Below are 13,786 nucleotides of genomic sequence, written 5' to 3'. Positions count from 1 at the left end.
AGAAACTTAAAGGAAAAATAGCATCTAGCTTAGTATTACAAAAAATTCTATCCATTAGTCAACCATTAGAACAGAGATATCTTAATTAACAGACTTTCTATAAAATGATATACATTTATATTTATCGAAGCAACAAAAAAATCACATAATAAATATAAAAATGACATAATTATAGACAGAATTATATGTTTTTAGGTAAACATCGCTCCACTTTATTCAACTATACAATGTTCACTTTTTTTTTGAGAAACAACTACGATGTTAATAGGGAAGCCAAACATGCCGCAAATTCCCAACCATCTAAAAAAAGTAGCCCAACTGGGGGAAACCAGCTTGAGACCCAGGCCCACAAGAGCCCATCTGATTTGCATACATCATAAACGAGCGCGACGAGTAGGGTTTCTGTCTCGGCTACGCCTTCTCTCGTCTCTCGCCGCCTAGCGCGTGCCGCCGTCGGCCCCATCACCTTCGAGCATCAGCCATGGCAGAACAGGTCAGCTATGTCGATCCTACCACTTAATTTCGTCTTCACTTTCTCTTGTTTGCCTAATTCGAGTTATATGGGGCATTCGTTTGAGTCAAATTACTTTATTTTTTGACGAAAATTTTACCTAATTTCCATTGATTAGTCTGATAGAAGATTTGGATCTAGCACGGTAGGTTCTTTCGGTGTTAAGTAGAGCAATATTGAAGTCCAGCGTTGATATGGCACAAACTATTAATATTTGGGATTGTCCATTCGCTTCGCCTATCGCCAAGTGACTGAGACTGGACATTCCAAAATAGTAGGCGTAGTGGCATATATAAGTTTGATCACGGCATCCTTGCATTTGCTAATTCTAATGTTCTGTAGGCAGACTCTTCAGGTTCTGTCGTAGATGGATTTTTATATTAACTTGTGAAAGTTCGAAAAGAGTATTTAACCAAAAACTACCACATTTGCCGGAAACGTGACAGAAAACTACCACTCTACGTTTTTGTGCGAAAAACTACCAAATTTAGACTAAACCGTGGCAAAAAACTACCAACTCGGGAAATCGCTCGCTTCGCCCGCGCTAACCCCGTTTCTGACCGGTTGGGCCCGCGAATCAGTCGCCACGCTGGCGAACGGACGGCCGCCGCGCGTTGACGGCCGTTAACGGCCCGTCCGCTGTCGGAACGGCGCCTGTCGGTGGGCCAATAAGTGAGAGCGAGCTCAGCCGCTCATTCTCCTCCTCCTCGCTCGCTCTCACTCGTCCTCACTCCATCCTCTCCCTCTCCCTCTCCCTGGTCCTCTGACCTAGGTCAGCCTATCGCCGTCGCCGCCGCGGCCATTGCTGCCGGTCGAAGGTGAGGATGCCATCCTGGTATGACGAGGACAGCTCGGACGAGGACATCAACATGGTTTCATTGGATCAGCAGCTATTTGTAAGTGCATAATGGTGGAACAGAGTTAGGGTTAGGGTTAGTTCATCCAAATTGGAGATTCCAATTTGCTTTTGGTTTGATTCGAAGTTTCTTTTGCAGGAAACCCCTGACACTGTGGTGGAACCATCTTTTTGTGGTTCTTACACTGAATCTGAGCCGACGTGCATGATGCATCATCAGAGGCCGAAGAAGATGGTGGCTTTTGAAGGTTCTTTGACTGGCAGGCGTTTCCTGGGTTGTCCTATGCAGCAGGTATTAAATCTTGAACGCTAACTTGTTTTGCTGGTGGAGATGTGTGATGTGTTTTGCTGCTGGAGATGTGAGATGTGTGGTGCAGCATGTGGTGCAGAGATGTGTGCTGCAGCATGTGGAAGCTATATATGAAAGTAGATCTTTAGTTAACTGAATTCAATACATGACTGAACCTGATAACACCTACAAGCAGATATCTTTAGTGTATTATGAACCTGAGAATATAGTTGTTAACTGAAAAAGAACAGAGTATGTGTTAACTGAAAAAGAACAGAGTAGGTGTTAACTGAAAAAGAACAGAGTTAAATGAATTTATATCTACTGCTAAATGTAGTTGTTAACTGAATTTATCTCTGTTGCTAAATGTAGCTGTTAATTGAATTTATCTCTGATGCTAAGTCAGGTGCATATTGATGTAAACAAAGGGTTTCAGTTAAATGAAATGACTTTGACTTTTGGTTTCTGTACTAAGTTTGTTACTAAGTGCTTTGTGCTTAATTATAAATAATTGCTTCTGTAGGATGAAGGTGTGAACTGTGGGGTTGTGGAGTGGATGGATGGTCCTTGGCCAGAGATTCTACAAAGGTGCCTAACCAGGATTTGGGACATGTATCATGAGCAGAACTTGGGCAGGGTGAATGACAAACAAGCCCATGAGAAAGAGGTGGCCAAGCTACAGAAGGAAATTGATTTCCTGTCAAACAACTACAGCCAGTTGGTGGAAGATGTATCCAACCTATTTGACTACCAAGATGGCAAGATGTCTCATGACATGGACTATACCAGTCAGGCAATCAATGAACTAGCTGAGAAGAAGAAACAACTTGAGGATCAGGCAAAGATTGAGTTAAGTATGGAAAAGCTGAAGCTTGCCAAGGAGCAAAGGTGCATTCTTCAAAGCCAAGCAGAGATCATTCAGAACATGAGGAAGGCCATGAAGGAAGTGAAGGGGGACAGGGACCTACTTAAGCAAGAGAAGAAGTTAGAGTATCTTATTGCTGATCTGCTCAATGCTGGGCATGACAGCAAAGCTAAGCTGGAGAGGATCAAGGCAATTATGAATGAGTGAAGTGGTTGGTTTGTGGGTTAAGTAATTAGTAGGCCTATATATATAGCTGGCCTTGGAATGTCATGCATGTTAGGTGTATATTTTGGGAAAGTTTCATGTGCTTTCAGAATGGTATGAGGGAGGGAGGTATTGCTATGGTTTAAGAACTACTTGGTTTTATCTATGATGTAATGACTATTAGGTTAAGACCTATTATGCTAAGTACTCATGCTAAGTTAAGTAAGTAAGAATGTTTTATCTATGATGAGGTTGTTTTACTCTGCTTATATCATGTGTGATAACTGACAGTAGTGACATAGTTGGAAGTAGCAAGTAACATATATAGCAATTAGCTTAGATAGTCTGACAAATAACTTAACATAGATAGTCTGACATAGATAAATAGTAGTGCCATTCATAGTCTGACATAGATAGCAACTACTATTAGATAGTGCCTGACATAAAGATGAACTACTAGTAGATAGTGCCTGACGAAACTGAACCTAGGAACTTACTGCACTTAAGAAAGTTCAGGACTAACGAAACTGAATATTAGTGCAGCAGTTCACTCCTCCTTCTTCAGCATCTTCAGGCGGTGCGAGCGGCGCACCGCAGTCACGGCCGCCCTCTTCTTCTTGCCCGGCGCCGGCTCCAGCACATCATCCTCACCGCCATCTTGTTCTTGCTTCACGACGACGCCGTCTGGGAGATCGTCCACCTCTGGCAGCGCATCCACGTGGATTGGGCGGTTCCTATCCCCCTCCACGGCGTCGAGGACGGGAGCCAGCATCTGCAGTTCAGGCTCGTCGTCGGAGAGGACGACTACCTCATCCACCTCGTCGTCAGAGTCGTCAGAGGGCTCGTCACTGGACTCGTCGTCAGTGGACTCGTCGTCAGAAGACTCGCCCTCAGAGTCGTCAGAGGGCCCAAGGACCCATGGATTGCGCCACTCCCAGTAGGCGTTGTTGATTGGGGCTGGGACAGCGAGGACGGCTTCGGTGACGTCGTCCGCGGCGGCCGGTGGCGTGGTGGATGAGCGGTACATCCACCATCTGGCGCGCTGCGTGGGGTCGGGGGAGCGCTGCACCTCGCGCATCGCCCAAAGCAGAATGGTCGGCGTCGGGATGGTGCGGCCGGCAGGGAAGGCGCGCTGCTTTTCAGCAGCCGTCATCACCTTCACGAGGCCGCGGGCGTGGTTCCTGAGCATCGCGATACTGGGGAACCAGCGCGCGATCTCCCTGTACTGCGCCCGGATCTCCTTGTTGTTGCCGGCGAGAGCTTCGATGGCGAGCTGCCATTCCATGGCGACGGCGGTGGCGGTGGTTGTCGATGGTGATTTCGACAGGAGAGAGGGGGAAGTGGAGTGGGCGGTGCGAGCGACGAGTGGGCGAGTGAGCAGAGGGCGTGGTGGGTGGACACGTAATAAAGTAGTAGAATCCGAAACGACTGGTTTTAATCAACGCACGCTCACCACGCTGCCGGCTGCTACGCACGCTGAAAAGAGGACGTGGCTAACAACATATAATAAGTTTGGCCGATACTAGTCAAACAAATCACCAGCACTAGCCCATTGGTATTGAACGCATAGTTACAACCAATTGGTCCTGGGTTCGAGCCCCAGGCCAGACTTTTTTTGTGCAGATTTTTTTTCGTACAATGAATTTGGCAATAAGTTCTGTACTGTAGAAATGGCAAAGTAAAACAAAAAAACAAATCAAAACAAATCAGTAGCACTTAGCCCATTTGTATTGGGCACAAATAAGTTCACATGTCACATTGTCCAGAAATTAGTAGCACAACACACATTTAGTAGCAGAACACAAACTTAGTAGCAGAACACAAATAAGTAGCATACACTCAATAGTTTCCACTAGCATTGAAATAGGATGCAAACTTGCTAGGAGGTTTCCTCTTCCTCTTGCCTGCCAATATCCCTGGTTCTCCAGTGGATGTTCTTGGTGCATTGAATGTTCTTGTAGATGCTGATCCTCTTGTTCTTGCAGCTCTTGTTGATGCAGATCCTGTTGCAGGTGCTGGTGAAGACCTGGCTGCTCCTGCTGAAACTGTTGATGTTGAACCTCTCTTATTTGCTTTAGGAGGTGGAGCTGATGATGCTGGCATCTGTGTAGTTTGGTGTTGAGGTGGTGGTTGTGGAGGTGGATGTGTAGCACTAGAACTAAAAATTTCTCTATTCTCCTGCATGACAAAATTAAATCAGTTAGTAAATATACCAGAACTAAAAAAAGTAAACAAAGAATGCATCATTTTTGAATGACCTGGTGTAAGTTCTTTCTCATCTCAAGACTAGGTTTTAGAGCTTTCCCACAATTAGTATATCTGTGGCCTTGTAGACCACAATTGCTGCATGTAATTGTTCCCATCCTGCTTGTGTCCTTTGGAGCAGGCACCTCAAATTGCCCCTTTCTCCTAGCTGTCTGTTTTTTGCCTGCTTTTTCTTTGAACACTGGGGGCTCAATATCAGGAGTATGGGTGTCAGGCCAGAATTCAGGACCAGGGACAGGGTACACTATGTCTTTGTATGCTTCAATATATAGTGCTTTTTTGAAAAATTCATCCACATAGTCCTCTGGGTGCATGTGAATCTTGCTCATTGCTGCTATTGCATGACTGCATGTCACACCTGTCATGTCCCACCTCCTGCAGTAACATGAGTGAGTAGCTAGGTTCACACAGTACTGATTTTCCTTACTATTAACTTGCCAAATGTCAGGACCTGCCTTGTATGCATCACAAAATTTGGCATACTTCTTATTCTCCTCTAATTTCTCTGAATAGTTGGGTGTGATCATCCACCTGCTGTTCTCTGTTTTTTCCCTAGTCTTCTGCCTTTTGATCATCTGCTTAGTCCTAATTCCTTCAAACATAGTCCTAATTGGTTTGGCCCTAACATCAAGGATCATTTTGTTGAAAACCTCACTCAGGTTGTTCACAACAAGATCAGTTTTGCAATTGTAATCCATTGAAGACCTACACCAAGTCTCCTTTGGAATTTTTGAAAGCCACTTCCAGGCATCCTCACACTCTGCTTTAAGCTCTGCCATTGCCAATTCATGGCCATGTTTGGTGAATGAGTAGCTAGCCTGATCTACTAGCTTCTTTAGTTCTGCTCCTCTGAAACCAGCTGACTGAAAATTTGCATATATGTGCCTGAGGCAGTATCTCTGAGGGGAATCAGGGAACACCTCATTTATAGCCTTAAGAAGACCCTGATTGTAAATTTATAACCATGGTCATGAACAAAAGGAAATAAAGCTACTAATAACAATATATATCTGAACTAGTGGCTAAGATAGGGTGCATACTTTTGCCTGTCAGAAATAATGGTGTAGGTTCCAAATTTGCTACCACTTCCAATGCAACATCTTAGCTGGGTTAGGAACCATGTCCAACTATCTGAATCTTCCTTATCAACCACACCAAAGGCTATGGGGTAGATGTTGTTATTGCCATCTCTTCCTGTGGCTGCAAGTATTTGCTGTCCAGTGGTTAGCTTGATGAAGCAACCATCAAGCCCTGCATCCATACCCAAATTAGCTACCATATATTTACAACAAGATATTTCGAACAAATTGCAGTTATAGATTTACCTATAAAGGGCCTGCAACCATTAAGAAATCCTTGCTTTGATGCATGCAAGCAGTAGAACATGTACTTAAATCTAGGTGTTGGGGCAGGGTTTTCTGGGTCCTCAAATGTTGTAACTACACACCTGCTACCAGGGTTTGTGTCAAGAACTGCTTGTAGGTAGTCCCTCAGTCTATAGTACTGCTCCTTCTGGTCACCTTGTACAACCTTAATAGCCTTCCTCCTTGCCCTATAGGCCACACTCTTTGATACATCAACTGAAAACTTGACTTTGCTGTTTTTAATAAGTGAATCCACAGGTGCTCTAGGATCTGCTCTAAGAGAAGGCTCAACTGCTTTGGAAAGCCACTTAGTAGTAACCTTTGTGTTCTCTGCTGATGCTGGACAAATGTGCTCCATGTTACATTTCTTAATGCAAAATGTTCTTTCATGAGCTATCCTAGAGGCACACATGTAAAATTCACATCCATGCTCTCTTTGTGAACACCAAACAATAATTCTTGTTGGAGTGTTCCTGTGGTAGTGAAAAGATCTCAAAGTCCTTATATGAAAATCTCTTAATGCTTCTCTGAACTGGTAAACACTATCAAAACACAAGTTCTTGCACAAGAGTAAATGTGAATTGGGAATTGAGGGGTCAAAATATAGCCTTTCCTTCATCTTTTTCTTACTACTCTTTGTGTTTGGCTTCTTCATGAGGTATGGTAGTTCAACATCATCTACTTCTTCCTCATCACTTATGCCTGCATCACCAGCAAAACAAAACTCATCTGCTTCAGGAAACCAATCTTCAAAACGTTTTTTCTCTACCTCTTTGTGACATCTGCTAGTTGGACCAGGATTCTTCACATGTTTGACAATAGCAGTAGTTTGCAATGTTGTATCCTCTTCAGAGACACACACTATTTCCATTGGTTGAACAACTTCAGCACTCCCATCTGAATGAACTGAATCCTCAGAACAAGATTCAGACACTTCAGTGTCTCCTTCAAAGTGGTTCAAATCTGCCTCTCTTTGAATCCTGCTCCTCTCAAGCTGAGCCTTTCTATCATCTATCTGATTCTGAAGCTCAGATTGCTCCACAACCTTTTTCACACAGCAGCTCTCTTGAGTGTTCATGTAATTCTCATTAGCCTGTGTACTAATTCCAGGTTCAACATTTCTCACAACCCTTATGTTGACTAGCTTGACATGATGAAAAAAGTCCAACATTTCATGAACACTAGCTTCATTACCTAAATACTTTACTCTGTCAGATCCAATTTCCTCCTCCTTCACATAGTACATGTAATCACTGTCCCCATACCCTTCACTAGCAATGAGTGATTGTAGAGTAAGCAAAGAAATATCTGACTCAAATATACCCCTTTTCACAGGGTTTCTTCCTTCTAAACGAAACCATATATCCCACTTCTGGTCAGCCAAACTGCACAAATAAGTGCTCATGAATTGAATTGAAATTGACGGAGCTATACAGTTTACTGACTCCAGTTTACTACACATGTCCAACTAACAGAAACAAACACATCTTACTAATTTGCAATGTTGAAGCAGCTAACCAAAAGCCCAGCAGATGATACTTGCATACCTGCGACCCATTGGCGATGACTGGGAGAGCGGTGCCTCCGGCTGCTGCGAGCCGGCCTGCATCGAGAAACTGGTGCTCCCCAACCAATTATCGACTGAGCCGCTGGCCATTGGTGGAGGCGCGGGCGAGGCAGCAGCGTCCAAACTTGTCTCGCCGCCAGCGTCGCCGCCGCCAACGTCGCCGCCGCCAGCGCCGCCGCCCTCCGGAATCAACGAGGACATGGCGGCCGCCACCTAGGTCAGAGAGAGGGAGAGGAGGGAGAGAGTGAATCGAGAGGGGAATGGATCAGATTTGACCCGCACCGCACCGACAGGCGCCGTTCCGACAGCGGACGGGCCGTTAACGGCCATCTACGCGCGGCGGGCGACCGTTAGCCAACGTGGCGCCTGATTCGCGGGCCCAACCGGTCAGATTCGGGGTTAGCGCGGGCGAAGCGAGCGATTTCACGAGTTGGTAGTTTTTTGCCACGGTTTAGTCCAAATTTGGTAGTTTTTCGCACAAAAACGTAAAGTGGTAGTTTTTCGTCACGTTTCCGTCAATTGTGGTAGTTTTTGGTTAAATACTCGTTCGAAAATGCTCTTTAGAGCTCGGGCTCGGAGCCCGAGTTTGACTTGATGAAAATTCAAATTTTCACGTTTCAAATTTTTTTGAAAAAAATACACACATACTTAGAGACATAAAGCATATGTGTGTAAATTTTCAGGCCGAAACACCTTAAAATGAATGCTACACAAAAAGAACAAATCTGAGGCTTTTTAGTAGATGCACTATTCATCCTCAAAGTCCATGAATTTCTCTTTTTTGCACAGACTGCATTTTAGGGTATTTCATCCTCAAATTTTACATACACACACATAACATCCTTGTTTACTTGTATGATTTTTTTGAAATTGAAAAGTGCAAATTTTGAATTTTTCAAAAAATCCGGCCTCCATGGAGGCCGAGCTCCAAAACGCCCTACTCGTGAAAGTTAGGCTATTGTTCTGTTCACTGTCACCCTCTAATCCCCATTGCCCATGTGTCAATAAGCTCAGGTTCTTGGATAATCTTGCCACGCTACTGGCTTTATATTTCTTGGTCACAAGTTAGCCATATTAGACAGAATGTTTGGGATGCTTAGGTATTCCCAGGCTTTAATCAAACAACATGTCCTAAACAGTTTTTCTGGCTTTTGCAGACTGAGAAGGCTTTCCTGAAGCAGCCTAAGGTGTTCCTCTGGTACGAGGAACTGTTGTTTTTTCATTATATAAGTAAGATGGTAAAATATGTGTCCTGAATTGGTGATCATGACTTGATTTGCAATTATAGCTCAAAGAAGACCACAAAGGGGAATAATAAGCTTGGCAAGGAGGGCAACAGGTTCTGGAAGAGTGTTGGCCTTGGTTTCAAGACTCCCAAGGAAGCCATTGAGGGTATGTTCTGTCACTCCTTTTCCCAATTGTAATGTGATAGCATAGATGGTGTGCTGCTTTGTCCATTTTGTAGTATCGAATGTTATTAATTGCCTTGTACTCATGGACTTGCTGAAGCATGTGACCGTTATTCAGTATTTTCTTCTTCTTATGTTTGTATGTTGTTTAGCTAGATATACATTTTGTACTTTATCTACACCATAAAGATCAGTATAGCCTGCAACTTGGGGAAGTTTAGTGTTGTTGTTTATCTGTTATGACTTGCGATGTTGATGTGCAGTGAGCATTTATACTTGTTCTGAAATATCATCTAGATTCCGCAGTCTACTGTGCTCGTGCTATAAATATTTTTCATCAGCTTGTTATTTTTGCAGTGTTCTAATGTATTTGAAATTATTGTGTCAAACATACATTTTGTTGGTATGGTACACAAATTTAATGTGGTATAGAGCCAAGAGGTCTCGAGTTCCAAGACCTGGCAAAAACACTATCAAATAAAAAATGCAGCCTACACTGGTCCCACATTATTACTGCTAAGGATTCCCTTCCTGGGAAGGGAGTTCATATTTAATTCCTCCTTTGTTGTCTGATGCGTTATGCCTTATGTTCTACAATCTTTTCTTTTCAAACTGAAAGGCTTTGAACTGTTGAGTGTTTTTAGCGATGTGTCATCTGACGTCATTTAAACTATTGAGTGTTTGTTCTTGATGGTCTTCCGTTCATAGATTCTCTTTTATGCTAATAGAAAGAAAGGGCAATGCTTGTTAATACGTGAAGTTGTCTTTGACCTTTGCTTTTTCTTTATCTACGTGATTTCATATGAATATAATTTGTTCTTTAAATTATGATGTTGACCAAGAATATTACTTTTGTTTTAATTCTGCATTTATCATTTGTCATTCTTCAATTTTGTTTCAATTGCCAGGTTAATCAAGCGGATCTTGTTCGATTAGTTTCTTCATGATAAACTTTGTCACAAAATTTGTTTGAATTTTGATATCATTCGGTTTGTCAGTGTGCTTAGTCATTATTGTTTGTCCAGTTCAGCCGCACATTGCGCAAACTATGCTTGTATTTAATCTGGCTTGTGTTGCAGGAACCTACATTGATAAGAAGTGCCCATTCACTGGCACTGTGTCAATTAGAGGTCGCGTCATTACTGGAACATGTCATAGTGCTAAAATGAACTGGACCATCATTGTTCGTAGGAACTACCTTCACTATGTCAAAAAATACCAGAGGCAAGCTAATCAATCTTCTTCATTGGTTTTAAATTGTTTGTGTTGTTGCAACATAAGCAATATAGTGATATTCGTGAATAGGTATGAGAAGAGGCACTCCAACATCCCTGCCCACATTTCCCCTTGCTTCCGTGTGAGAGAAGGAGATCACGTGATCATTGGCCAGTGCAGGTAAAAGTTATGTACTCCCTCCGTCCCATAATGTAAGACGTTTTTTGACACTATAGTGTCAAAAAACGTCTTATATTATAGGACGGAGGGAGTACTTCTATAATACACATGCACATTGACACCATTAACAGACATTAGCTTAGCTAGCTACTCCCTCCATTCACAAATGTATAATGTTTTGGATATTTTAGTATGTAATATGTACGAACTGAAATGAGTGAACAAACACACTAAAACGTGTCTATACACATCCGAGTCAGAAAAAAGTTAGACATCTTATATTTATGAACAGAGGGAGTAGATAACTGTGAACTTGGACATGTTTTTGGTTAAATGGGGCATGTCATGACCTCATCATCACACTGTCTGAGTGAGAGTTGAAAGCTTATGTTGTCGTGTTTATGATACCCGGTAATTGAGTTAAATCAATTATGCCATGTAGGCCGCTGTCCAAGACGGTGCGGTTCAATGTGTTGAAGGTGGTCCCAGCAGGGTCAAAGAGTGGTGCGGTGAAGAAGGCGTTCACCGGTGCCTGAGCAAGTCATAGCAGAATCCAAAACTTCTTCACCATGAAATTTTGACAGTTACATCTATATTGTTCCATCTGTTTGTACTAGGGTTTTGTCTCGAGAGTTCTCCAAACTTCATGTTAAGAGTGAGGGGTGTTCAGAGTGCTTCGTGAAGAAGATCATTAATGCGGTTACTTGGTTACTCGTTAATATACATCACTCGTTTTTGGCTTCTTGCATGTGACTCTTATCTGAATTGAGTCTGTAATGTCTAAGACCAACAAAGCTGCAGCACGCAAGTGCTGATTTATCCCATCTGTCGGTTGTCGATGGAAGTCTGTCCCTGAATGATAGCCGGGAGCTCGGCACTAGACATCGCACCTTGCACGGATAACATTCCGTGTTGAGTTGCGCCCCCTCCAAGCAGCAGATTGAAACTTTTCAACTCGGGCGCACACCCAGCCCACGACGCGATTAGAACAACCCACAGCGCAAGCACATAATAAAGACGAAAGCCCTGGCCGTCCGTCAGACCGTCGCCTTCACCTATTCCGATGATCTAAAAAAACACTCCACCTATTCCTTCCCGGCGCCGGCGATTACACCATGCACATGGCGAAAGATCACGACGATCTCGTCGGCAAGCTCCCAGACGAGTTGCTCAGTGAGCCGTGGCTCCAGAACACTGGCGTACGCACGCGTACAAGCCGTGGTTTGGGACCCCCGAGGGCGCACGTAACTGAACTCTGCCGAAGTAGCACACAAGGATGGCAACAGTGACACCGAGGGAACACTTGTAAGATATCCCTGGCCAAGGCTAGATGCGCCATTTCAAGAAAAAAAAGAAAAAAAAAAGAGGCTAGATGCAGGACTACTAAAACGAAGCCTCCTTTGGTTTTCATTTGCAGGAATTCTGTAGGATAGGATTTTCAAAGGAAAAAAATAATCCTTTGAAGTCCTTTGGTTTGTAAAAATGAATTTCTATTTCTAAGCAATCCAAACAATTTAAAAAGGATAGGAATTAATCCTTCACATTTCAAAGAAAAAAAAATAGCCTAGACCAATGGGAAAACGCCTATCCTATGTATCAAATGACATTTTTTTCTCTATATGAATCGAGATACATGCCACGTCACTTCCTATGATTTTGTATTCCTAAGATATTCCAATCCTGTGAACCATAGAAGCCCACAGCCAAAAAATAGACCCAACCTCTGCAACAACACGATGCCGAGGCTAGTCATAGGCAGGAACCAAAAGGGGGGAATCTTTGGACAAGACATCGAGTAATGCACATAACCAAACACTATGTGCTTATTTTCTCACTAGGCAGAGCTAGGGGTGTAACATAGGTGCATGTTCGACCAACATTTGCTTCATCGTCACCACAACCCCATACTCAATGTCTCTCCTCTCTGACCCCACTCTTCACGCCCCCACCCCCTCCCAAGGACAACCATGTTGCCTCTCCATGTCCTATTTCTTCTCTTGCATCCATCGATGCTAGCTATTGCTATCCTCATCTGAAAGAGCGGATGGCGCCACCATCCAGTTGGGATGTCAATGCCCACGGCACCATATTATCGATCTGGTCACCGACTTGCATGTATCGGTGCCCTGGTATGCCCCGCTGCCGTGTCCGGACGGCTACCGCGACGGTGCCGGAGGCGCGGGCCTCCCGCACGACGGCGGTGGAGGTGGTTCCCTCCCGCTCGGCCTTGGTGCTGCTGCTCCCGTCGCTTGGATATTCTCTCCGGTCTTCTTGGCCTTGTGATGGTGCTCGCAGCGAGACGACGTTGGTGGCGGCGCAACCGTGATGGCGCATGGTGTTGGGCGGTGGTTTGGCTGGTCGGCTCTGGTTGGCCGGTGGGGTTTGGCGTGCGGGAGAAATCCTTGCCGGTTTGTCCGGCTCCGATGCGGTGACACCGGCGGGTGCCAATATCCCTTCTTGGAGGGTGTCGGTAGTAGCTATCCCCCACCTCCCTCCACATACTGGGGAAACCCTAGGACTTGTCCAGGCAGTAGCGTCATCGGCGTCGCATCCCTTCTTGGAGGTGTTGCTTAGTTCGCAGTAGGTCGGAGCCTCGGGCTGTGGTGGTTTGTTTCCGGAGGGCGCAGCGGTTGCGGGTCTTCAGCGCTTTGTTGAGCTGCCGTTGTTGGCATTTATTTCTTCTTCTTTTCCTTTGGGCTTGATGTGCTGCTCGCCCCAACATTGCGATGTGTACAATGGTGGTTTGCTTTGGAATACAAAGCGGGGGAAACCCTTTTTCGGTAAGATATTCCAATCCTATGAATCATAGGAGCCCACAACTACCAAACCTCTGCAACAATACGATGTCGAGGCTAGTCACAGGCAGGAACCAAAAGGGGGAAATCTTTGGATAAGACATTGAGTAACGCACATAACCAAACATTGTGTGCTTATTTTCTTACTAGGCAGAGCTAGGGGTGTAACGTAGGTGCATGTTCGACCAACATTTGCTTCATCGTCACCCCACCCCCATACTCAATGTCTCTCCTCTCTGACCCCACTCTTTATCCCCCCCCCCCCG

General features: G+C 44.4%; 2 protein-coding genes across 4 annotated transcripts; one reads left to right on the top strand and one right to left on the bottom strand.

Annotated features, from left to right (window-relative positions):
* The first annotated feature begins 380 nt into the window (after window positions 1-380).
* Window positions 381-11,469, top strand: LOC119325905 (40S ribosomal protein S11-like). 3 transcript variants are annotated; one of them, XM_037599628.1, is made up of 6 exons: window positions 409-493; window positions 9,079-9,119; window positions 9,210-9,313; window positions 10,410-10,554; window positions 10,636-10,725; window positions 11,168-11,469. In XM_037599628.1, exons 1-6 carry the CDS (start codon window positions 482-484, stop codon window positions 11,259-11,261), a joined length of 486 nt encoding a protein of 161 aa, XP_037455525.1. In that variant the 5' UTR covers window positions 409-481; the 3' UTR covers window positions 11,262-11,469. The 3 variants fall into 3 exon arrangements, with proteins under 3 accessions (XP_037455523.1, XP_037455524.1, XP_037455525.1); XM_037599626.1 differs by lacking the exons at window positions 9,079-9,119; window positions 9,210-9,313; window positions 10,410-10,554; window positions 10,636-10,725; window positions 11,168-11,469 and adding exons at window positions 1,507-1,659; window positions 2,180-2,985 and having other exon boundaries at window positions 381-493; XM_037599627.1 differs by lacking the exons at window positions 9,079-9,119; window positions 9,210-9,313; window positions 10,410-10,554; window positions 10,636-10,725; window positions 11,168-11,469 and adding an exon at window positions 2,180-2,985 and having other exon boundaries at window positions 405-493.
* LOC119325904 lies at window positions 5,929-8,000 on the bottom strand. Its single transcript, XM_037599625.1, has 2 exons — window positions 6,316-8,000; window positions 5,929-6,241 (listed from the first exon to the last, which is right to left on the bottom strand). The coding sequence occupies exons 1-2, from the start codon at window positions 7,814-7,816 to the stop codon at window positions 6,006-6,008; spliced, it is 1,737 nt and encodes a 578-aa protein (XP_037455522.1). The 5' UTR covers window positions 7,817-8,000; the 3' UTR covers window positions 5,929-6,005.
* Window positions 11,470-13,786: the final 2,317 nt, after the last annotated feature.

The sequence above is a fragment of the Triticum dicoccoides genome, chromosome 6B, assembly GCF_002162155.2.
Source record: "Triticum dicoccoides isolate Atlit2015 ecotype Zavitan chromosome 6B, WEW_v2.0, whole genome shotgun sequence".
NCBI lineage: Eukaryota > Viridiplantae > Streptophyta > Magnoliopsida > Poales > Poaceae > Triticum > Triticum dicoccoides.
This window is presented reverse-complemented; position numbering and strand designations above follow the sequence as displayed.